The 24,851-nt window shown below is 34.6% G+C and overlaps 1 protein-coding gene across 2 annotated transcripts in view; it reads right to left on the reverse strand.

The window, feature by feature from the left end:
• Positions 1–5,358: 5,358 nt before the first annotated feature.
• Positions 5,359–24,851, reverse strand: part of LOC145690829 (carcinine transporter-like) — a 112,813-nt gene continuing 93,320 nt past the window's right edge. For both annotated transcript variants that reach the window (XM_081766153.1, XM_081766152.1), the window contains exons 8-10: positions 21,412–21,623; positions 15,319–15,506; positions 5,359–5,671 (exon numbers count right to left, since the gene is read on the reverse strand). In XM_081766153.1, the coding sequence (XP_081622279.1) occupies positions 5,432–5,671; positions 15,319–15,506; positions 21,412–21,623 (640 nt within the window). In that variant the 3' untranslated portion in view covers positions 5,359–5,431. The remainder of the gene's footprint in view (positions 5,672–15,318; positions 15,507–21,411; positions 21,624–24,851) is intronic.

Genomic DNA, 24,851 nt, shown 5'->3' on the forward strand with positions numbered 1-24,851 from the left:
AACCTCGCACCGAGTTGATTCTCGTCTCGTTTCCGAGACGAGATACATTCGTGTTCAAAATTTCTATTGCGTGTCTTTAACACCTATACGAACGCATGTTCATTATAACGTAAACTTATATACGCAGTCATTTTGACCGTGTATGCATTTTTAATGTTTTTTTCTTTTTTTTACCTATTTTACTATTTAAAAACATCGTAAAGCAATAACAAGGTTAAAGAACATTTAAATTAACAAATAAAGATTATTAGACATGACTACTTTCACAACAGCAGAAACTAGTTGTTATTGAAAATCATTAAACATTGAAATATTGTGTACTAGTGTAAGATGAAGTTCGCAAATTCCCTCAGTTTCTTTGCTCACCCTTAGACACATTCTACAGTACAGTCTGTACATACTCTTCTTTGAAATTATCCACATTTTGCGAAGTTGCATTTGATGCATTTGAACCATCTTGATGCATTTTCTCCCACTTCCTGGTGGGCATTTCTAACATTTTTCCTTTTCTAAAATCAATCATCAGGCACGTATTCAACCTCGGAAGCAGTGTTGTTTCCCGATATTCTGCGTGGTGATAGGGAAGGCGGAAACAGGAAGGTATTACGACGAGACTGAAAATTTTATGCGAGACGCAAGACGAGACTCGGTTAAGTCTCGCACGAGAAGTCTCGCAACATTTATGAATTACATTTAATTGTATATTTAGTGATTTTACATTTATTGAGTTTTCTACGTTGAGCGTTAATGCCTCCAGGAACAAAAAAAGTGTTTGGGGCAATAGACATTTTATGAGATTTATTACTATTCAAGGTTGATTTTCAGAATTAAAGCCTTCTTTAGTTTCTTAAAAAAGAGAAAAGCTTTGTAAATTGGAAATTTATTACAGCATCGATTTAGGACTTTATTTTGCGACACAAACACATACACGCGGGCGCGCACGAATACATGAACTTCTTTTTTTGGTCTGAAAAGCAAATAAGACTCCCTATTGCTGCGAAATGCGATATTTCTGTTGTTTCTTTCTTTTTCACATTACTACTAGCGGTTAATGTTGGGGGATGGCGGGGAAATCCCCTCTCGTCAAAGTTTATCCCCGGCCCGGCTCGCAGAAATAACATGATATTTTTACATCGAATAAGTATTTTCTTTCTATATATTTATCAAAAACATCCCCCTCTAGTTCGGAAGTTTAATTTAAACACTGGTTTGGTAGTATGGCCCTATAGGTTTGGTGGGAGATGGTAGGAATGGCTCTATATCTGTCAGTAATTTTATTTTCTAGATCTGGCAACACTATATAAGTTGAAAGCGAAAGTTGATAAAATGCGATAATGCAACATTGCTACAAGCGCGAACGAACCGAAAAAATTGGGTCGTATTGTGTTGTGAGGAGCTCTTTTGTTGTTTACAAGCGCTTTCGGTGGTATAAAATCATCTTTATAATGGAAAATCACCCTTCAAGGAAACGACCAAAACGTGTAAATGTTGATAGTGGCGACGATATTCTAGAAGAGCCAAATATTGCTGGAGACCTCTAACGAGGGAACCTATCCAAGTGTAACTCTGACTTCGAGTCGAGACTATGGCCGTTGGATACCTTGTCCAAAAAGAACATAACACGAAAAGGGATACATCCTCCATCTCAACCGCTGCGGAGATAGAATCGTGAAAAGTTCGAAATTGAGCTCCATACTATACATTACAAAGTCAGATTCCGGGTCAGATTTTTCGGAAACGGTCGGGTAAGAAATTCAGCGAATACATATCAAATTTGTGTGGGGAGCCCAGCACTTTTTGAATGAAAAATGTGTGTCCACGGGGCACTCGCAGAGTCCCAGGCGGGGTCCAACTCAAAATTTGAAAATGGAACCGGGGTTCAAGTAGTATAGTGTATGAAAGCTATTGTTAAATAAAAGAAGATAGAACAAATCTCAATTCTCTACGATAACCCTGTGCAAACGGACAACTGTTCAATATGTCAATACAAAAAATGCAATGAAATGAAACCTTTGAGCTTAACGTCCCACGATTATGCCGGTTAGGCTATAGAAGACGGTGATGATGAGTAATGAATGATATGGTGGAATGAAGAAAGTGGAAAGAAACGGGAGAACCCGAGGAAACCCACGCACACGGTGTTTATCTACTACAAAATTCACTTGGCGGGAACTGGGATCGAACCCAGGACCCCAAGCACTAAAGTTGAACGCTCTTCCACCGAGCCACCACAGCCCCCTAAATGTCAGTCAGAAAATCTATGGCCACACTTCTAAATCCGTTAAGTTGCGACAATAACAAAACATAAAAACATATTTAAAAGTGCAAGGTATTGAAGTAAGGCAAATTGTTGCAGAGTTTCTCTCCCAAAAGCAACCTCCGATATATTTTATTTCTGCACCATTATTCCAGTTTTCTCCAACCTCACTCCTCTTCAAGTTGCCTCACGGTTTCAAGGTCACTCCTTTTCGTCTTTACCATCATGTTTCTTGTTCAGCAAGTCCCCTGATAGAAATTTCATAGTGCAGTCTGTGAATTTGCGGTCCCGATGCGCGAAGCATATACCGTTGCCTTTTGGTCTTCTCACCGTCCATGACAGTTGCGATTGACAATCTATCCTTTCTCTTTTAGGACACGAAATCCAATGGTCATGGTTATTCTATAGTCCATTGGTAATTCGAAGTCAAACTTATACAGTGAAACCTCTACTAACGGACACCTCTGTAAAGCGGACACCTCTCATAACGGACATATTTTGTAATCTCCAAACACTGTAATAGGTAAAACATGTTGACAAACCTCTCTAAAGCGGACACTCTCTAATACGGACACGGACAGTCTTTTCTGTCTCTTATAGGTATAATTTACCTCCATATTACGGACACTTTCTCTAGAAACAAGTTGAAAAGTACAGAAAAAATACATTTTCAGAAATGCATATATGTATCACCAAGGAAGCATTGTAATAACATTTTTCCTCGTCAACTGGCTGTTCAGAAACTCAGATGAAGCGTCTTTGTTTAACAACACCCTCATATCCTTTGCTTGCATTCCACTCCCACCCAACCTGTTTTACAATCAAAAGTGATTGACGGTTGCCTGCCATTTGGGATGACAGGTCATTCTACTGTTCCGCTGAAATCAAGCAGAAGACATGTTTGGTATTTTTTTTGTCTGCGTATTCGCATATTGTCTTAATGCCTCTCTTTGTAGACGGAAATCTTTTTAAGTCATTCTGCATCGAATAAGCAATAAGGTGTAAGTTGTTGTGAGCTTTCGAAATGCCACGAGAAGCGCTAATGTTAAAATCGAATTGATTGTGTTTTCGAAGAATACTGAGGTGTGCGAAGTATAGCTGAAAATTTTTGTATCGGTAAAACACAAGCACTTGAGATAATATAAAACCAAGACAAGTTAATAAAGTTGTGGTGTGAAAATGGCAATGAAAATAGTGTCTCATTGCTTTGAACAAAGTTGGTATGCAAGTGAATGTTTTTATAGAGTGCGAAATGAAAAAATTCTAGTGTTAGGGTCGATGCTAAAAGCTAAGAATTTGGAGGTAGCAACAGAAATGAATGTTTCAGATTTCAAGATCTCGAACCAGTGGTTAGAGAAGTTTCGAATTAGACACAAAATTTCTTTCAAAGCGATTTGTGGAGAATCCGCAGATGTCGACATGCCCACAGTCATAGAACGATTTGATAAATTACCTTCAATAGTTTGTAATCACATATTACCTTTTTACTAATTTACGTAAGAAAATATCGAAACCTCTCTAAGACGGACACCTCGCTATAGCGGGCAATTTTTGATTCCCCACGGCTGTCCGCTTTAGAGAGGTTTCACTGTACTTGGATAAGTTCCGTTGTGCGGCTCAGTGAGAGATTCTGCAGCAATTTGCTTTACTGCAATACCTTGCACCTTTAAACGTGTTTTTCTGTTTTATTATTTTCGCAACTTAACAGATTTAGAAGCGGGCTATAGATTTTCTGATGTAGGTTGTATTGACATTTTGATCAGTTGCCTGTTTGCACAGGGTTATCCTAGAGAATTGAGATTTGTTCTATCTTCTTTTATTTAACAATAGCTTTCATACACTATACTACTTGAACCCCGGTTCCATTTTCAAATTTTGAGTTGGACCCCGCCTGGGACTCTGCGAGTGCCCCGTGGACACACATTTTTCATTCAAAAGGTGCTGGGCTCCCCACACAAATTTGATATATATTCACTGAGTTTCCTTATCCGACCGTTTCCGAAAAATCTGACCCGGAATCTGACTTTGTAATGTATAGTATGGAGCTCAATTTCGAACTTTTCACGCTTCTATCTCCGCAGCGGTTGAGATGGAGGATGTATCCCTTTTCGTGTTATGTTCTTTTTGGACAAGGTATCCAACGGCCATAGTCTCGACTCGAAGTCAGATTTACACTTGGATAGGTTCCCTCGTAAGCTGGAAAACAATGTTGGATTCAGCAACAATTTATGCTGGCTTTGCTGTAAATTATGCTATTAATTTGACGAAAATTAGTGGTCCAGCAATCAAATTCCAGCACAACTTTTCTTTTAAATTGGAGCGGAGGGGACACAAGTTCGGATACCATGTTGAACTCTAGGTTCCGTCTCCTTAGGACGTTATGAACATTCATCTCATGGAAAGCAATGGCAAACCACCGTGGATTCACCTTGCCAAGGGACTTTTAGGTCAAATACCTGCCTTCGGACAGAATATAACATCATCTTTCATTAACAGCCATAAAATAACACATTGCAAAATTTTGACCCAGAGTATATGCGAGACTGCGAGACCATGCGAGAAAGTCTCGCGCGAGACGCGAGATGAGACTCAAAATTTTATGCGAGACGCAAGACGAGACTTCATGAATGAAAATCGAAACTGTAAAAATACATTAGATGTATCTTGTATATCTTCTACTTGTTCTGAAGGAGTTTACTTTCATATGAACTGAGGGTTGGCAGTGTTATTTATGTTTTATTTGAAAGGCTAAGAAATATATTTTTGAGTCTACCTACAGTATGGATCAGAATTCAAAGCTGTAGGAACAAAAATATTATAAGTTAAAATATCTTATCATAAAAAATCCTCATTTATAATATGAGTATTAGACCATAAAATAATGATAAAAATAAAAGAACGCCTAATAGATGAGATGTTTTAACTTACAATAACTTGATTTGAACATTAAGTTTTATTCAAACTTTCATCTGACAATGTGCATTACTTGAAGAATTTTTATAATTAGATAAAGTTATAGTTTAACATGATAGTAGTGAGTTATTTCCAAAATATATAAATTAATATTTATATTTAAAATAATGAAATAAGCTTTATTTTGCTATTTCTTAATAGATTTTATTTTCTCACTCGAAACATGCATTCTCTATCCATTTATTTCATTTGGAAAGATCACTATCTGCAGTCCTTTAGTAGAGTATTATTTTGATGTGTTTCTATTTCGCTATTGGTGTTCGTTTTCTTTCTGCTTGGAAAACTCCAAAACTTTTGATTCCTTCCATATTCTTCTGCTTCTGCTATAGTCGATGGAAGACTCTGGTTGAGTGTTTCTGGTAACAACAGAACTGAAATGGCTGCCATGAAGTTGATCACGCCGACCACTACATACGGATAGTAAATATTATATGCACTTCCCTGTAAGAACAAGATATATTTTTCAGGAATACGAATGGTATTTCCAATTAAATATTTCTTATTTGTGTTTTAACCTGAGCTACTATCTCAATAACGGATTATTTGAAGAAGGATAGAGAGGACGAAAAGTAATAAGGAAATAATGAGGAAAAAATTAGATTCAGAAGCAAGTTTGTCTGACATAGTGACTAGGTTAAGATATTTACGCGTAGAGATCTTGGAGTATATCAAGCAGGCCGATGAATACAAATCAGAATATCAGATAGGTAGGTGAAATGGTATTGAGTAAATTGGCTTCGATCTAGTAGCAAACTATGGTTTAATTGGAAGAATTTATCATTTAATAAATCTGTTTCCTTATTTAGCGTCCTAATAAAAATATTTATACTTGCTATTCCATTATAAATTCTTTGCTAGGTCGCGCGCTACTAGATACCCAAACCATAAAATTATAATAATAAGACGGTATTGGATACAATTATTTTTTCTTTATGTTGTACTTTTATAAGGCTCTGAAATGACTATAAACTTTGTTTTGTTAACAAAGATGTTCATAAATCAGTTAAAATAGCTCAAGCACTAATATTACAAAGAATTTAATGAGTTTAAGCTACATATGTAATCCCACCTATAGGCCCATTAACTTTTAAACACACGCGCTGGGGTAAAATTCACCACAAGCCATTTAATTTTTGTCTTAGGAAAAGAAAAACGATCGTAACGCCCTCTGCAAAAAGGTACCTTCCTAGCTGCAATTCCTAATTGTATCCACCCAACATTCAGTCAGTTTTCGTTAAGCGGTCGTGGTGTGTGGATGATAAAGCTTTGGCCGGGGTTAAATCCACCCCGCTCGTATGTTTGTGTAATATATTTTTTGTTAAGGTTTCAACCTAGGTTTTCTAAGACTCTGTGTACAATATATATATATATATATATATATATATATATATATATATATATATATATATATATATATATATATATATATATATATTAGTTATATAGGTCACATTTATTCTGGTAAACTTCAAAAAGATATCAGTAAGGGAGAAGACAGTGTTGCGCAAAAGGAAGAGAGAATAAGGAACCTCTTATTTTCTGTTGAGAGTAATAAAGAACTGATTCCTAACGATTCTTACTGTAAAAATAGCAGATCATCTACATGAAAGTGGACATGATACAAATACTGAACAAGGGTACTAACTTGTACGGAAATTGTGACGGTGACGGTAACGGTAGTGGGTACTAATGGTTAAAATATGAAACAAATTTTTAATAACCTTTTGTTATTTGGAATTTTGGTAGCAGGAGCGCACGCTCCCAAAACAAAGTGCATTAAGAAATAATGAACTTAAATAAGAATACTAATATTAATACTACAACACTCTTGGGTTGTAATCGACAACTTATCATTTAAGTCTTTAATATAAATTTTTACACTGATGTTATTTACGAAGTTGTTAGACGTAGCGTGGACGTAGAGAGATGATGCAAGATTTAGAATTTTTAGAATACACTTGCGTAAATTTGTTATTGAAAATTATGTGTATTTATTTATTATATTTGTTTTTATATTACCACATTCTATCAAAAACAGTATTCATATACACAACGGATAATTTTCACCACAAGTGAATAATATTTTGACGTAAACAGTCGCTTTAATAATGATTTGATAACGTTACTCATTTTAATTATTGATAGTGTTTAACATAGAACTGAGATTGACAAGTAGTCAAAAGAAATGGTATATAAAACAAGGAAACATATAAAATATTATTTACAACAAAAATAATTATATTCCATGCAAAAAGGTTTTTTTTACTATATTAATGAAAGTCTTTTCAAAATAAATGAAAGTTTAGACGACAGTAGCAAATTATATTATTTTATAAGTTTAGAAAGAATTGTTTTTTAGAGAAGCTTGATTTTTGTTTATTTTTATATTTATTATTTATTTATTATTTTTAAATATTTCCTTTTTACGGATGCACTGAACTATTATATTGTACTGGCCACTTGGTATAATTGTTTTTATCTTTAGTTTTGTTTTTGCCCGAACAGATGATTTACTAGTGTAATACTAATTTGAATACAAAGTGACTAGCTGACACTTGATGGTTGCGACTGGCAAACTTTTATTTATATTGAATTTAACTTAGTACTGATACTTTAAACATTTTTACAGATAAATATGTTAGTTAGCACAGTTTTTAGAAAAAATGCAGTTATGTAACGATGTTATATTACTACTGTAGTTGTTAGATATTTTTATAGCTATAAATTGAAGTTATGCTATTATATAGGTTTATATTAAATATAGATTGATTTTGTTTTAAGCGCTTTTTATGTATATATTTTTTAAACTTGAGCTTATGATTAAAAGAATTTAATACAAAGGAATGCGTTTATATTGTGCGTTTATTATATACATGATGTTTTATATTTACTGATTTTTTAGAGTGTATACAAGTTATTAACTTTTATTAATATTGATTGGCGCAAGAAACTTTAATTTTTGTAGCACTGATATGCAGTATTTAATAAAATAGATTAGGCTATGAGTGAAGTAATGGAAATGAGTATTATTATATATTGCTTTACATAAATACTGTATTAATATTTTAGATTTACTTTTTATATGCGCATATGCTTTAACGATTATATTAAAAGAATTTTATAAGGTTACGAGTGCAAAGCATGCTTTAGTGTGTTGCATACCGTATATACATATTAATTGTTTTAATTTTTTGTTGACGTTAGTACGTTAATTCACGTTAAATTTAATTGCTTAAATATTTTTTTATTTTACAATGACGCATGCAAATTAAGTATAGAATCCAAGTGTTTTAAGCACGACAATTTTTAATAGTAATATGCGATGTTTACTTGCAGAGTTTTGTTACTTTATACATATGGTTTATTTGTTAGTTTTAAACATGTCTAGATTTTTTTTACCTTGACCGGCAGGTTAAAACAAAACTAGTTCTTAAAAGTTTTTTGTTTTATTATTAATTTACTTACAAATATTTTTTTATAGTTGCATTTTTATTTTATTATTTTTTTATACCTTTTTACTTATTTTTACTTTTTTACACTGCTGCTGCTGATTATGTGTTGTCAATGTTGCCAGTCAAGTTTAGACAGCATTGGTGGAGTTTAGAAGGTTATTGAGCGGAGTGCTTAGTCACACCTCTCGAAGTGAGCGAAACGCAAAATTTGCGAAAACAACACGTATACAAATGCTGATGGGGCAGCGTGTTTTGTTACAAAATAACAGCAGCAAGAGGAAGGGAGAAATATTCAAGACTATTCTCGTTTTCCAAGAATATGACCATCACTTTTTATGTACCCAAGTTCGGGAGAGTTGTTGTGGCATGAACAATACATAATGACAACAAAATTGATCCAGACACAGGTGAGGAAAGGAAACCTGTTATGATAACTGATTATAACTTACATATAGGCGGTATTGATATTGTTGACAAGCTATGCAGAACGTATAGTATGTCAAGAAAGTGTAAGCGTTAGCCACTTACTGTGTTTTCTGGCATGTTAAACGTTGCTGGCATAAATGCTCTTGTCGCTTTCAGAAACAACAATGGAGTGCAAAACCAGGTATCCAGAAAAGTGTTCTTGAAGCAACTGCGTTTGTAGCTTTGCAGGGCACATATTGCAACTAGGCTATCTCTACATTCCCTGCCCGTTCATCTAAAAGCAGCAGTGAAGCGCATCACTAGTCTTGAAGATAAACCCAAGATGGAGAAAGAAAAAAAGAGCTTCTGGAAAGTGTGTAATATGCTCGCGTCAAAAGGACAGGAAAACTCGATCATCATGCAGCAATTGCAACAAGTTGATCTGCAGGAAGCACAGTCTTGTGTGTTGTGAAGAGTGTGCCCCTGATTAAAACTTTGATTTTCCACTTGATATGCGGGGGAAACGACAGTAAATGTATAATACGGTTAGAAAAATTTCTAACTTCTATTTTCATGCCATGTTATATCATTCTATTTTCTTTCTCAATAATATTAAAATAACTTTTTTATATTAATTTAGTGGATAAGACTCAAGTACATGTTTTGAATATTTTAAGTAATGAATATATGATGCTACTTTTCCGGAAAAAAGTTTGAAATTAGCATATGAAAAAAAAACACTATTTGTTTAATATGTTCATCCTCTTAAGACATACAAACACTAGAAACACTCACTAAAACTTTGAACACATACATTAAAATATTTGTAGTAACATATCTATTTTCTAATCTAATATAAATGAAATAAAGATGTTGTTTGTGTGTTTGTCTGTCTGTCTGTGTGCGGCCTGGGGACTAGACGAGTAGACCGAGAGTTCCTAAATTTTGGTCAGGGGTACCTTGACCCAGGTCCCAGATCAAGACGAAGCGTTTTCTTCCAACTTCGAACTAGGGGGGTCTCAGGGGGCGTTTACCGGGACCGACTTGGGAACCAGACAAGTTGACTGAGAGTTACCAAATTTTAGTCACAAATACCTTGGTCCAGGCTCCAGACCAGAGTTAAACGTTTTTGTCATAATTCGAACCAGGGGGTCTCAGGGGGGCGTTTACCGGGACATGTAAAAGTAGTAGATAATGACCGAAATTAGTGTTGAATTAATAGTTTTCGCGGTCGCTGAAATCAATAGTGAAACTCCGATCGCATTAACTTCCAAATTCATGCTATTCGTCTCCGGCCGGTGGTCACCAGGAGGAGTGAGATACCGTGACATGAAAGTAATCCAAAATGACCGATATTAGTATCAAGTCCATAGTTTTCGCGGTCGCTGATATCAATGGTGATACTTCCATTAGCGATGACTTGCAAATTTAGTTACAATTGTATGTAGGCTGGCATTAAGGGGAGGGGGAAGAACTTACCGAGACATGTAAGAAAAAGCCAAAGTGACCGATATTAGTATCAAATTCATAGTTTTCGCGGTCGATGAGATCAATGGTGATACTCCCACAGGCACTGACTTTCAAGTGCAGCCCCCGTGCGAAGCATCGGTATATACAACTAGTCCAATATAAATAAAATAAAGATGTTGTTTGTGTGTTTGTCTGCCTGTCCGTGTGCGGCCTGGGGACCATATGAGTGGACCGAGAGTTAAAAATTTTTGTCAGGGGTACCTTGGCTTAGGTCCTAGATCAAGACAAAGCCCTTTTTTTAAATTTCGAACCAAGAGGGTCTCAGGGGGGCGTTTACCGGAACCGGCTTGGGGACCAGACAAACTGACCGAGAGTTACCAAATTTTAGTCACGAATACCTTGGTCCAGGGTCCGAAGCAGAGTTTAACGTTTTTTCAAAATTCGAAACAGGGGGTTCTGAGGGGAGCGTTTACCGGGATAAGTAAAAATAGTAGAAAATGACCGAAATTAGTGTTGAATTAATAGTTTTCATGGTCGCTGAAATCAATGGTGAAACTCCGAGCACATTAAATTCCAAATTCACGCTATTCGTCTCCGGGCCGGGGGGCACCGGGGGGCTTGAGATACCGAGACATATTAAAGTAATCCAAAATGACCGATATTAGTATCAAATCCATAGTTTTCACGGTCGCTGAAATCAATAGTGATACTTCCATTAGCGATGACTTGCAAATTCAGTTAGAATTGTATGCAGGCTGGGAGTCAGCGGGGGAAGGGGGGAGTGATTCCAAAACATGTAAAGAAAAAATGACCGATATTAGTATCAAGTCCGTAGTTTCGCGGTCGCTGAGATCAATGGTGATACTCCCACAGGCGTTGACTTCGAAATGCAGCCCCCGTGCGAAGCATGGGTATATTCAACTAGTAAAAATATAACATTAAAGCAAGGTAACATTTTTTTTTAAATTGCCGATGAAATAAGAAATTAACTGGGAAAAAATAATCATGTCTTGTAGAAAAGGTCAATTTTATATAATTTAGCGTGTGTGTATGAGGGTTAACAGCAATTTTTCTTGGCATAGATGAAACAGATGAGCAAGCCGTAAAAACATCTGCAAAACAAAAGAAAACTAAGGAAAGTAACATCTGGTAATTAGAAAGATCTTTTATTGCATTGAGAATGGAATTTCAAGGTTATTTTCAACAGTGATATGAAAATAGTGCTTCCCAATTGAGGAGTTTGATGTAATAAGGACATAAGCGAGTTTACGCCCTTTTTGCATCAAACGCATTTGTGGCTTTCGCCGCACTTGTTTAGCCTCCTGGTAACATTTCAATTCAATATCGGAATAAAATGCTGCATATTACGTTGTTTTATGTAAGAAGAAAACACTACTTAAATTTTCAACATCGTTTTTCTCCAACTGCATGTTTCAGACTTACGCCCTTATTACAACAAACTCCTCAATTCATTTTGGACCAAACTTTGTATTGGGCTATTAGGTTCATAAGAAATCCAGAGTCCTTCGTGCAGTCTTTATTTCGCATCCTCTATGAAATATATTGGATGGCGATTTCACGGCATGCATTTTAATGTTATGTTTATATATATATATATATATATATATATATATATATATATATATATATATATATATATATATATATATATGCGTGTGTGTGTGTGTGTTATTATTGAACCACTCTATATATTCGTGTTGCGTATGAGATTTGTTTGAAATAAAGCTACAAGGATACGGAATAGTGACACATGTATTTATATTGAGGTTTGTTGCTAGGTTAGATTACGTGCAAATGGATTAGTTTGGATTGCAAGTGGATCAAGATTGATAGATAAATTATGAACTTATTATGTTCTTTCTTGGACTGGAATCTTATCTCAAGTTAGGTAATATGTGAGGAATAGTTTGAAGCACTATTGGTAAAGGTAACAATTACTGTGGAATTTGAAAGGTAAAAAGTAATATGTGTGATTATGATTGATTTTGTATAGACTTAAGCCTAACTCAGAACTATGGAACGTACTTGTATGAATGCGAAGCTACTCAGTTGTGAATATAAGATAAGCATAGTTTCAGAGACACATTTAGATTAGATGTACCATACTTACATTCGCTCGCAATTAATAACGAAATAAGTTTCATTGTATATTTTCTTACATTGGCGTAGTTGCTCAAGGAATCGACATCCACATATTAAATAAACATGGATGCAAGGAAGCGGTGAAATGGAGGAAGAGAAAGAATAAGGTTCTGATCTTCCTCTAATAATGTGTTGTGGATCTCTCTCTCACGTGGAATAACAGCTCTCGTTGGTCGAGTGGTGGTATAGTTTCTCTCTCACACATGTAGAAGATGTGCATCTCCCCCACGTGGGATAATTGAAATGGCGAAAGGTGAACAGGAAGTTGTGGACCTCTGTCTCTCACACGTACGATAATCGCTCCTTAGTCGAGTGATGGTACAGTTTCTCTCTCACGCAACTAGAAGGTTTGAATCTCTTTGTCTCATAAGAGATAACATCTCGCTGAACGAGTGTTGATGTAGTTTCTCACTCTTACACGTAGAAGGTGTGAATCTCTCTTACGTGAAATAATCTCTCTCTCTCTCTCTCTCTCTCTCTCTCTGTCGAGGCAACGTGAAGATTATGTAGCAAAAAGATGGATTAAAGATGGAATATTGTAGAGTGGCTGGAAATAGAAGATGGAGTATTTGAGAATGTTTTCATTGATGTTAGAAATTTGATCAGTTCTTTTGTCTGCTAGTTTTGAAGAAATTTAATTTCATTCATCTTCACTCTGGAACTATTACTTAAATAATTAATAGTTTTCTGATAAGAGTATTTTTTACTAATTAAAATTAAAATATGTCGCAACAGTTTCAATAAGTTAACGTTATTTTCATCAGATGTTAACTAGCAGAAATATTTTCATAACACTACATTTACATTGTTGTATAATTTCAGTTGTTTCATTTTATAATTTTAAATTTTTAATATGTAGCAATCAGGTATTGTTAGAATCTTTGTTGATTATGTCATTTATTAAATCTAGTTGTTAAAACAATGGTTTTATAATGTTAATTAAATTTGTATATATACGCACATCTAAGAATACATAGATTATCTGTAGCTATCATATTTGTTCCAAAATAAACATCGGACAAATAAACAATATCATTCGGGTCTTTAACGATTTTGAGTAACAAAGTAAAATCTGTAGATAATGTTGCTACCACTCCCAAAGTTACCGGTATTAGCCATGACTTCCAACAATGTATATTTATCCAAACTGGATTCAGAACCTTCTTCATGAACATAGTCAAAGTGGTTGTCGGCCTCCTCGGATATGTCTCCTTCCGTCTTATTGTGTGTTATAGAAGAAAAATCTCGTCCAGTTCTTTACCAGGAGGTAATGTGTCTAAGATCGATGACACATTCCCGCGCTGGATGGCGATGCTGATACGTTGGAAAAGGAATGCAGTCGCTCGGGGGTCACCAGTTTTGATTGCTATTCGATGACCAACTTCATTAATGAAATTAGATCCTTCGTGACCCCAAGACCCACTGGTTTCTATTGCTACTGTTACAAACCAATATTTCTCCAATAGGTTTGAGTATGTTAGTCTTTTGTCTCATTCTCTGTGAGCGGCGACGAGACCTGCCTGAATTGAAGAATGGGGTAAGTTGGAAGGAGCAAACGTATCGGAACATGTGAAATCTCAGACTAGTGCTTTTCCATTTTTCCATGGTCTTGAGAAATTTAGTATCTGAATTTTAAGTTATCTTGGAAATCATTATATGTATAGAGCTATTAAAAAAACAGTATTTTTGGTAATCTATTTTCGGTGTAATAAATATCAATTTAATTTATATAAAGAGAAGAGAGTAATGGGAATGAGGCTTGTATGGAACGAGACTACATGGATAAAGACTTGTATTGTTACGAAATAGTGGTACAAGCATGTATATTAAAGTTTATTGCTTTGCTAGGTTATAGTCTGTGCAAACAGATCAGCTTGGATTCCAAACAGATCAAGATGGATAAATAGTTTGGAATTTCTTATGTTCTTTCTTGGTTTAGAATATATATCTAAAGTTAGGTAATATGTTGTGTGAGTATTAGTTTGGTGCATTATTGATAATGGAGCCTATAGTGGAATTTGGGGATCAAAGAGTAATACATGTCTGAAGATTAATATGTGTGATTATATTTGGTTTTTGTACAGAGCCTTATGCCTAATTCAGAAATTTGGAACATCTTATTGAATGTGGAGTTACTCAGTTGCAAATATAAGGGAAGAATAGTTTCAGGCACTCATTTAGATTAGATGCAGCATACCTACCTTCTCAATTAATAACGAAGAATGAAATCTCTATCGTATATTTTCTTACAATTTCTGCATAGATAGTTTTTCCTAATATAGACGATAATTCAAAAAGGAACTGACATATGATACATTAATGTACGTAAAGCAGAGAAAGATAAGGAAAGGAATAGTATATATAAGTTACTTTAATTGAGTTTGTTTACATAATTTTATGGTAAAATTTCAATATATCTGAAAAATCAATAATGAAAATTGGTTTACGTTATTATCATATGTAATCACCTTCCTAAAATGACAATTGGTATTTATATCAAAAAGTACGTATTAGCTAAATATGAGTATATCAATACACATGTTATTTGTAATTTTCATTAGTATAGCTGTTTCAAATATGACCGTATTTACATCTTACCAAATAAACTATAAATGGTCCTAAAGTCTCGATAGTAGATGATGTTACAGATCCCATAGACATTCCTGTTTGCCTCAGACAAGTTGGGAACAATTCTGTTCCGTAGAGATAGATTCCATAAAATGTTAGGGCATTGGAAAATCTGATGAACACGGACAGAGCTATCAGGCTTACTTCTACACTGGAGGCTGAAAACAAACCATAAAATTGATAGATTATATTGCGAGACAGTCCTTAAAAATCATGTGTGATAATTTGTTTGAGCATAAATAACAGAAGTTCTTCAGCAACATGATTAAAGTGTTGTCTGAAAAATGGTAGAAAGTCATCAAGTAAAATGATACATATGTGATTTCATAATATCATTTTCAAACAGTAATAAATGTCATATCTATTATGACCTCCAAAAGTTCAATATTTCTACACAACCTGATATTACCCAATCCCAACTTACGCATATTCGATATTGCTCCTATTTTTCTACTACTCACTTTGTCAATGTACTAGGTTGATTAATTGATTGCATAATTGGGATTTAATGTATTTTTCTAGAACCGCTTTTATATATTCTAGAACCACAAGAACTTACTTTAAAATGCAACATGAAAGAATACTCGACTTTTAATTCGAGTTAAGCATCTCCCTCAGAAATCTGTATGGTGCACGGACTTCTAATGGCAACGACGTAAAGGTTTATTCATTCATTTCTCAAATTATGTGATTTTGCCATTTCAAACTGTGCAACAAAGACCAATGATATATTTTATTTGATAAGAAAAATTGGAACAATTTTATGTTACGGATTCAGATTAATGGTTGAGTTTAGCGTCGCTTTCAGCAACAAAATTTTATAGACGTGGACCCGAAAACCTATTTCGAATTAGTTTTCCTTACAGTCAGATATAATTGAGTTTGTGGCCAATAATTGGAAGTTACATCCCTTACAATGTATAAAGGTACTTTTTTCGTAAGTCACATTTTTTCTCTACCCATCACGACTCTGGAACTTACCACAAGAATAACTAACACTGTTCTGACCAGGGTATATACACTTATTTATTAAAACTAAAATTAAAGTGTTAGAGTTTCGACAACTTAATGCTACGTTCATCTGACTCACTGACTGAAATACGGTGTCTGATGAAGATAACGTTGTCTAAACTTCATTCACATTTTCTTTTACATGACAAAAACTGCAGTAAATCATGCTGAATCTGTGAAATAATTAAGGTTGGAATGAACGTTTAAATAATAATAATAAAGCAATAACAATAACCTAACCAGGAAAACTTGGTGCAGATAATTAACCCAACTACTGATCATTATACGGTCCTTAGTATTTCGTATACACTTACATGAAGCTTCTGTTCAACTAGCTAACACCTTTCCGTGCAACATCAGGTAACTGACTGGCGTAGGTTTTCGAATTGTATTTCAACTCAGGATGCCTGAGTTCGAATCTCAGCACATAAGATCTTCTTTTCATTCATTAATTTTAATTTTAATTCGTACTCAGCGTGATAAGCAGTATCATCTCCTGCGGACAAGGAGAGAGATATTGTGTTGGCAGTGGCACGAAGTTGGCACAAAGTGCTTTCAAATTGAACACATACTATTATGAACGTTGAAAATAGCATTAACCTGTGCAAATATAGATAGAATATGGGACTACAAGATTCGACGGATTATGATGTACAATTCTGTTAGTGTATTTGTTGAATACATGGTAATTAAGTAATTGTGTTGTAGTTGGGTTCAGCTGAATAATAAAGGTACTAAATAATTTAAATACGTATTTTTTAAATGCAATAATTGGCGCAGTCGAAATTGAGAGTCTACGCAAACGATTTTTAAAAAGGTGAGATATGGTTCCTGTACTGCAAGGCAAATTCAACTTATCAAAACCAGTGACAATATCGTTACTATGTGAAAATCGCAATATTGAGTTTCTACTGGATACTGGAGCAATTGTATCTGCCATAAGTATAGCACACAAAGAAAAATGGTTTCCGGAGAAAGAAGTTGATGAGTTTCCGTATATTTTAAGAAATGCGGACACTTCATCCATCATTACCATGGGATCCATCAAGGTAATAGTTGACTTTCAGAATACCCAGTATGAATTATATTTAGTTATCATTCAAAAGGATATTTCAATACCAATTTTGGGTCGAGATTGGCTTGTTGTGTTAACCCCAATATGGAGACAACAAAACTTTCAGAATTTTCTTAATCACAAACTGTTGGCACCTGTTACAGACAAAGAGAATGATATACAACATTACCAACAAACAATCTTGAAAGATTTTCAGTCAGTATTTTATGAAAACATAGACAAACCAGTACAAGGGTACAAGGTTACAATTCCAATGCGAGAGGAAACAATCCCAATATATAGAAAGGCGTATGAAATTCCAAATGCGTTACTAAATTCTGTCAAACAAAATATAGACAATTTATGTAAGTTAAACATTTTACATAAAGTGGAATTTTCTGGTTGGGCAACTCCAATAGTTGTAGTTCGTAAAAAGAATGGTGACCTTCGTTTATGTTTTGATTTTAAACGAACTGTAAATCGTTATACGGAAAAGTGTGCATATCCAATACCGAGAATCCAGGATATTTTGAATAAGATAGTAGGAGCACGTTACTTCGTGGTATTGGATTTAAGCAATGCATATTTACAATTAGAAGTAGATGAAAATTCTTCTAAATATTTTGTAATTACTACACCTTGGGGACTTTATAGGCAAACGAGACTACCTTTTGGGTTGAACTCTTCACCACAAATTTTTCAACGATTTATGGACCATGTACTAAGTAATTGCGAAGGTACGGCAGCTTACTTAGATGATGTATTAGTTTGGGGACATACAATTGAGCAGTGTTATAAAAGAACAGTAGATGTATTAGAAAGATTTAAGCAATACAATGTGAAAGTAAGGAAAGGTAAAAGTATTTTCTTCAAAACTAAAATAACATATTTGGGATATGATTTGGATGGTGACAATATTTTACCCTCAGCATCAAAATTAGAACCAATAATGAATGCCAAACCGCCACAATCTGTTCAAGAATTACAATCTTTCTTAGGTATGGTAAATTTTTATCATAGACATATTCCTTGTTTATCTATGGATATGCCAAACCTTCTACATTTGTTACATAAAGGAGTGAAATGGAACTGGAATACAAACCATCAAAAAGAATTTCAGCTAATTAAGCAATGCATATCACATGCTCAAGTTCTTCATCCTTTTAGTGAAAACGAAGATGTGGTCATTATGACTGACGCTTCACCAACCGGAGTAGGAGCTGTTTTGATGAACCGTTGCAATAACAAGTTAAAAACGGTAGAATGTGCTTCCGGAACACTTTCCAATGCGGAAAGAAATTATTCCCAATTTGAACGGGAAGCACTGGCAGTAGTATTTGCTATAAAAAATTTCATAAGTACATTTATGGAAGAACATTTAAAATTTTAACTGATTCACAGCCTGTGCGTTGGATATTTGGAGTGAAAGCTCCGCCATCCACTATTACACCACGTCTTCAACGATAGTATTTATTATTAATCAGTTACGATTATGAAATAGTGTATCACAAAGACGTCAAAGTGGCAGATTTCTTATCTAGATTTCCAATGTCCGAATTAACTAAAGATGACGAGATTTCCCAAACTACATAAGTCAATTAGATACATTTCTTTTAACGGAGCAGGAAATAGTAACTGAAATGCAAAGAGATTGCTGGATGAAAACAGTGATAAATTGGACAATGACTGGTTGGCCGAAAAAACTTCCAATGCATCTTGACACTAAGGAACACAAAACGTTTTTCACACACAGATATGAATTAGAAGTGCAAGGAAATATTTTATTTTTTAATGGATGTGTTGTGGTTCCTTCCAGGCTGCGACAAATATACTTAGCCAGACTACATTCAAATCATTTAGGGATAGAAATAATGATGAGTACGGCGAAATCACAGGTTTGGTGGCCAGATTTAGTTACTGATATACTTCAGTGCGTTCATGGATGTAATTTTTGTCAAGCAATGGCAAACGCGCCATCTCGAACAAAATATAATAATTGGCCAACGGAGAACAGACATTGGCAACGAATCCATTTAGACCATTTCTCGCTTTTTGGGTTCACGTTGCTATTGTTAACCGACGTTTTCTCAAAGTGGATAAAAGTATGGGTAGTAAATAGTACGCGATTGGAAGAAACAACAGAGAAGTTAGATGAAGTTTTAAAGTGGTTAGGATTCCCAGCGACAATAGTTACGGATAATGGTCCACCATATTTATCAAGTCAATTTCAGAATTACTGTACGCAGAGAGGAATTAGGTTAATACATTCGCCGCCCTACCATCCAGAAAGTAATGGGGCAGCGGAGAGAGCGGTTCAATCAGTTAAGAAGTTATTGAAAATAAAATTTGTACAATCGAACTATAATGTGACCAAAAATGTCTTTCTGAATTGGATTCGTCAAATAAATTATGTTTTGGCATACAAATTCCAAGATATCTCCTAATTCACCAGCGGAAATAATATTATCATTCAAACCACGCACGTGGTTTACAATTCCGCACAATGTCCAGAAGAAAACTAATAACATTTCGGATATCCTTGGAAAGACAGTTTGGGTAAAGAATCGCCAGGCATCTATACCCAGATTTATAAAAGGAGTCTTACAAAGGAAAGTAGGGAGGAATACTTATCAGGTATTAGTAAACGGCACTACACGGATTTATCACGAGCATCAAATTAATAGATTTCATAAAGAGAGTGATCTTGTTCCTAAAGGAAAAACAAAACTTGTAATTTCAGACGGAACAGAAACAGCGAAGACAAATCAATTTTCTCAATGGGAGGAACTTAATCGTTGGAGAAATTATCCACATCAGTCCATAAGACATTTTCCAAATGAAATGGAATCAGCAACAACCAGCGATGAGGGCCTGAGAAGATCTACTAGAAAAAGAAACCCACCAGAAAGATGGGGCTATAGTTAATTTCAAAGAACATAGTTCAGGATTACAAAAAGGGGGAGAGTGTTGGCAGTGGCACGAAGTTGGTACAAAGTGCTTTCGAATTGAACACATACTATTATGAACGTTAAAAATAGCATTAACCTGTGCAAATATAGATAGAATATAGGACTACAAGATTCGACGGATTATGATGTACAATTCTGTTAGTGTATTTGTTGAATACATGGAAATTAAGTAATTGTGTTGTAGTTGGGTTCAGCTGAATAATAAAGGTACTAAATAATTTAAATACGTATTTTTTAAATGCAATAATTGAAATGACGAGAATGATGTTGAATTGAAGTAGCCAATGAATGAATGTATGACATTTTGAGTTAATGTAAGAGTTGTTTTCTAACTGACTTATTATGGCTGTTTTTCTTCTCACATGCAGTATGTAGCGAATTAATACATTATAATATAATAAATTATTATCTCATTGATACATCGTTTTCATCGGACATTACGCGCCATACCATATAGATTAATTCATGTTAAATGAAAAGATGTATCGTGCATCATGTTCCAGTGCTCCTCAAATTCACCAACTACTTTCAGTTTATACAATTGTTATGTGTAAATTGGCTTCCACCTGACCAGGCGTTTGCGACACAAGCAAATGTGCTGTATTTGATCTAATGGACTTATAGCAGTCACGGGAAAAGTAGATACCTAAATGACTATACATATCAACTCTCACAGATTGATCAGATCTCTTTGCTAGGTAAGAATTCCACTGCATACAAATATCAATTGTGGGAAGTAAAATGGAAGGAGGTCAGATCATGAAATATATCTTGAAGAAATGTAGGGAAAGCTGCAGGAAGATCTCAGTTTGATTAACTAGCAACACAAACTTTCCATTGAGAAAAAAGTACACTAATAATTAACCTACGTCCTCTCACTATATATAAAGCTTGTATAGAATTTAGTATCAATGGAAACTATATAGCACTTCACTTCTAATTAAGATCCAACACTACATTTCACTGTTAAGTGTATTCCATATCCCATTTAAAATCACTCTTGAGTTAGTTATTTTCTATGGTACTTACTTGGAACTGCTGGTAAGACTATTGCTATTGCCAAAGGAACTGCGAAGAAAACAAGCGAAGTTGGCCATCGACGTCCATAAGAATCTGTTAACCACATTCCAAGAATGTAGGCAGGCATTTCCACCAACGATATTAGAAAGAAATTCAGAAATGGGTTTCCTGATATGCTAAAATTTAGCATAATAATCCAATATGTTAAACCGCTCACAGCCCTGAAAGATACAGAACAATACGTACGATATAAAACCAGGAGAGAAAGGATAGTTACATAAGTATGATCAATGATGGTCTTGTTGTGATGGACTGAATCTCCCATTCACAACATCTTTTGTAACATTAGTGAAATCTAAAATCTGAACTGTTATAAATTTCAGATTTCTAATGGTAAATATGATTTGAATAGTTCCCCAACTTCAACAGGAACTATTAATTTTACTCTCCCTACTACCAGATGAAAATGCTAAAAGCCCTCTTGAAGTACTAAAGTACTTGACGAGTAACCAGCTGACTGAAAATTTTCCAAATGTATCAATTGCACTCAAAATTGCCGTCACTCTTTCTGTCCATGCGCGTCGACTACGTTGGTGCTCCGGAGCTCCAGCACCCACACAAATAATCTTGCGAAGGCAACCAATCAACACATTCCCCCTTTCTTTCCCTGTCTCTGGCCTAGTCAAAGGCAGTCCACACAAAAACTGGAACTATATTCTAAATGAATCGAGCGCAGCCCTTTATGATAGCGTTCATAAAAGATTGTAACTGAAAGGAAATCAACGAAAAAATATCGAGCCTCCCCTGAAAACATATAACACGTCCCGCCATTGATATGCACCCACATACATTTTGGAAAGTCGGCGCCGTTGTTCCTGTTAGCGTGGCGTCAGGCGAAAGGAGCTTTTCAAAATTGAAATTAATTAAAAATTATTTGAAATCTACCATGTGCCAGGAGTGCCTCGTGGGACTCTCCATGATGTCGATTGAGTTCGACGTTCTATTCTGTTATCTCCCTTGATGGGAGATTATCTAACGAAAGTCACAGCCGTAATGCCCAGTTGATTGCGTCACTGGTTTTGTTGTAAGTAGGTTTGATATAAATTATAAATGTTAACATGGCCCAATATAGGACGAATTGGACTGTTATATGTGGAGTTCTTTTTACACTAAATTGTAAAAATTAGTGGAGGGTAGAGGCACCGGACATAGAAGAAACATGTAATATAATATAAACATTGTAATAAACTAAATAATGTCTAAAATTAATTTTGATTACGAAATTAAAATTTAAAAAATTAAAGAGCACAATGCTCCTATACTGAAGAAACCGAACGCCATGTTCTTCCCCTTTATCGGCGATGTTCTTCAAGACATTGACATAGGTTTCATTTTCAGGGATTTTTCAGACAAGAAAGCTCGTAAGGTTATATTGTAATTGTTGTGAGGTGTTGAAAATAAATGTATTTAAAATTGTTTAATTTGTTGGTAAGTTTTAGTAATAGTGGAATTTAACTTTTTATTTAATTTTTCTTAAGTTTTGTTATGTTACTAATGACCATGCCTAAGGCCAAAGTTTGCAAAATTAGAAAAACAGTTTGTGTAAATTATTCTAGATTTTAAGGTACTATTATTTTTTTAAGAAAAAGATATAGACACTTTCTCAGAAAGTTCCCAAAATTGACTTTGTTATAGCTTAATTACTTATCAAACTTCGAAAGTTAGTGAATTTTTAATAATTGATAAAACCTGTTGTAAGAGTTGTTCAGCTTTTGTTCAAATTCATGAGATGCGTTTTAAATGCTATGGACTTCAACTATTAGGACCTACATAAAAGGGAACGAAAACAATTTACAATATAGGAGTAATCATGTCACCATTAGTAGTATTCAATAAATGCTGTTCTATATTGTTTTCGTTTATACACATCAGTACATAAATAATAATAATAATAATAATAATAATAATAATAATAATAATAATAATAATAATAATAATAATAATAATAATAATAATAATAATAATAATAGGGCCTAATATAATGAAACATACAACTGATGCCATATGCATATTTTTAAGTACTAAATATATCTATATCATGTATTTGAGCATTAATTTTTTTTCTGAAAAAGGTGTTCAAAATATTAAAATCACTGTAATAAAATGTCAATATAGACTACGACTATGGGGTGAAAATTTTGCCTTGGTCCGCCCTTGGGAAAAATGCTGTAAAATGATACCTCAACTACAGTGGCGGCTCGTACTGTCATTAACAAAGCGTGCTACAATATTATATATATACGTGTATTTACCCAATGAAGGCGGAAGTTGATGTCCATCCTTCGATTCTTAATGCTGGTAAAGTTTTCTATATCACCCTGGAGTTGAAATCTAGCATGTTGTTGATCAAACTTTTTTCTATCGAGAGCATGGCAAGGGCAGTAACCTTCCTGACCTACGGAAATTCCTCACGAATGTCTTAATTCTCTTTAGAGATGAAAAGCATCTCTCAGGCTCTGCTGTGGACATTGGTATGGTCACTATTATTTGCAAAAGGGTTGTTATTTCGCTAAAATTGTCCTGTAAGTTGTTTTTAAAGATAAGCTGACAGAACCAAAAGCTCAGTGCGAAGTCATTGCTTACCTAACATTGGGTAGCTTTCAACCGCAATGTCCAGAATATGTTCCGGAAAAAATACTAAAATTTGCAGAATCCAGAAGTTTGGCGGCATCCAAATGGCTTGTTTTCCCAAATCGATTTCGCGCATCCGCAGAAATGCGATCACATACTTCTTTGGCATTGGGTACTCTGCAAGATATAATCCGCCCACATTTGTTTTCAACAACTGTTGGAAGAAACATATCACTTGTCCTAATATGGTCTGTGTCATTCCGAATTTTCTCAATGGCTTCAATGAAATATTTAAATGCTGTTTGTACTTTAATGCTATTCCTGCACTGAATTTGATTATAGAAAATATTCACATGCGGCATTATTTTGTGAAAGAATTCTAACCAAAACATGAATTCCCTGTGTTCGATTTCACTAGTTCTGAAAAGCACTCTTTCGAAACATTTTAATTTTCATAGACGGAATTGACGGTTCGTGACTTGAAATTCAATCGAGTAGATGACCCACTGTAGATCGAGTAGATCGTCATACAGCCACTTTTTCCAAAACAGATACACGCTGTGGGGAGCAGGAGGAAAAATGTGGAAAATCCTGAAAAACTACAGGAAAAAAAAAACTTGTCGATTGATTTTGAAATGCAGTTCTTTCCATTATCAAATTTAATTGGTTAACAATGGACGTAGTTGTCAAAGGAAAGTGTTCTTTAATTTTAGATTGTATGCCATTAATTGACCCCTTATTACCGATGCCCCATTAAATGTATGTGCTATAATTTTGCTACAATCTGAATCTGTGTTAAAAATGTTCAATTCATTTAA

The sequence above is a fragment of the Thermobia domestica genome, chromosome 7, assembly GCF_964235325.1.
Source record: "Thermobia domestica chromosome 7, izTheDome1.hap1.1, whole genome shotgun sequence".
Classification (NCBI taxonomy): domain Eukaryota; kingdom Metazoa; phylum Arthropoda; class Insecta; order Zygentoma; family Lepismatidae; genus Thermobia; species Thermobia domestica.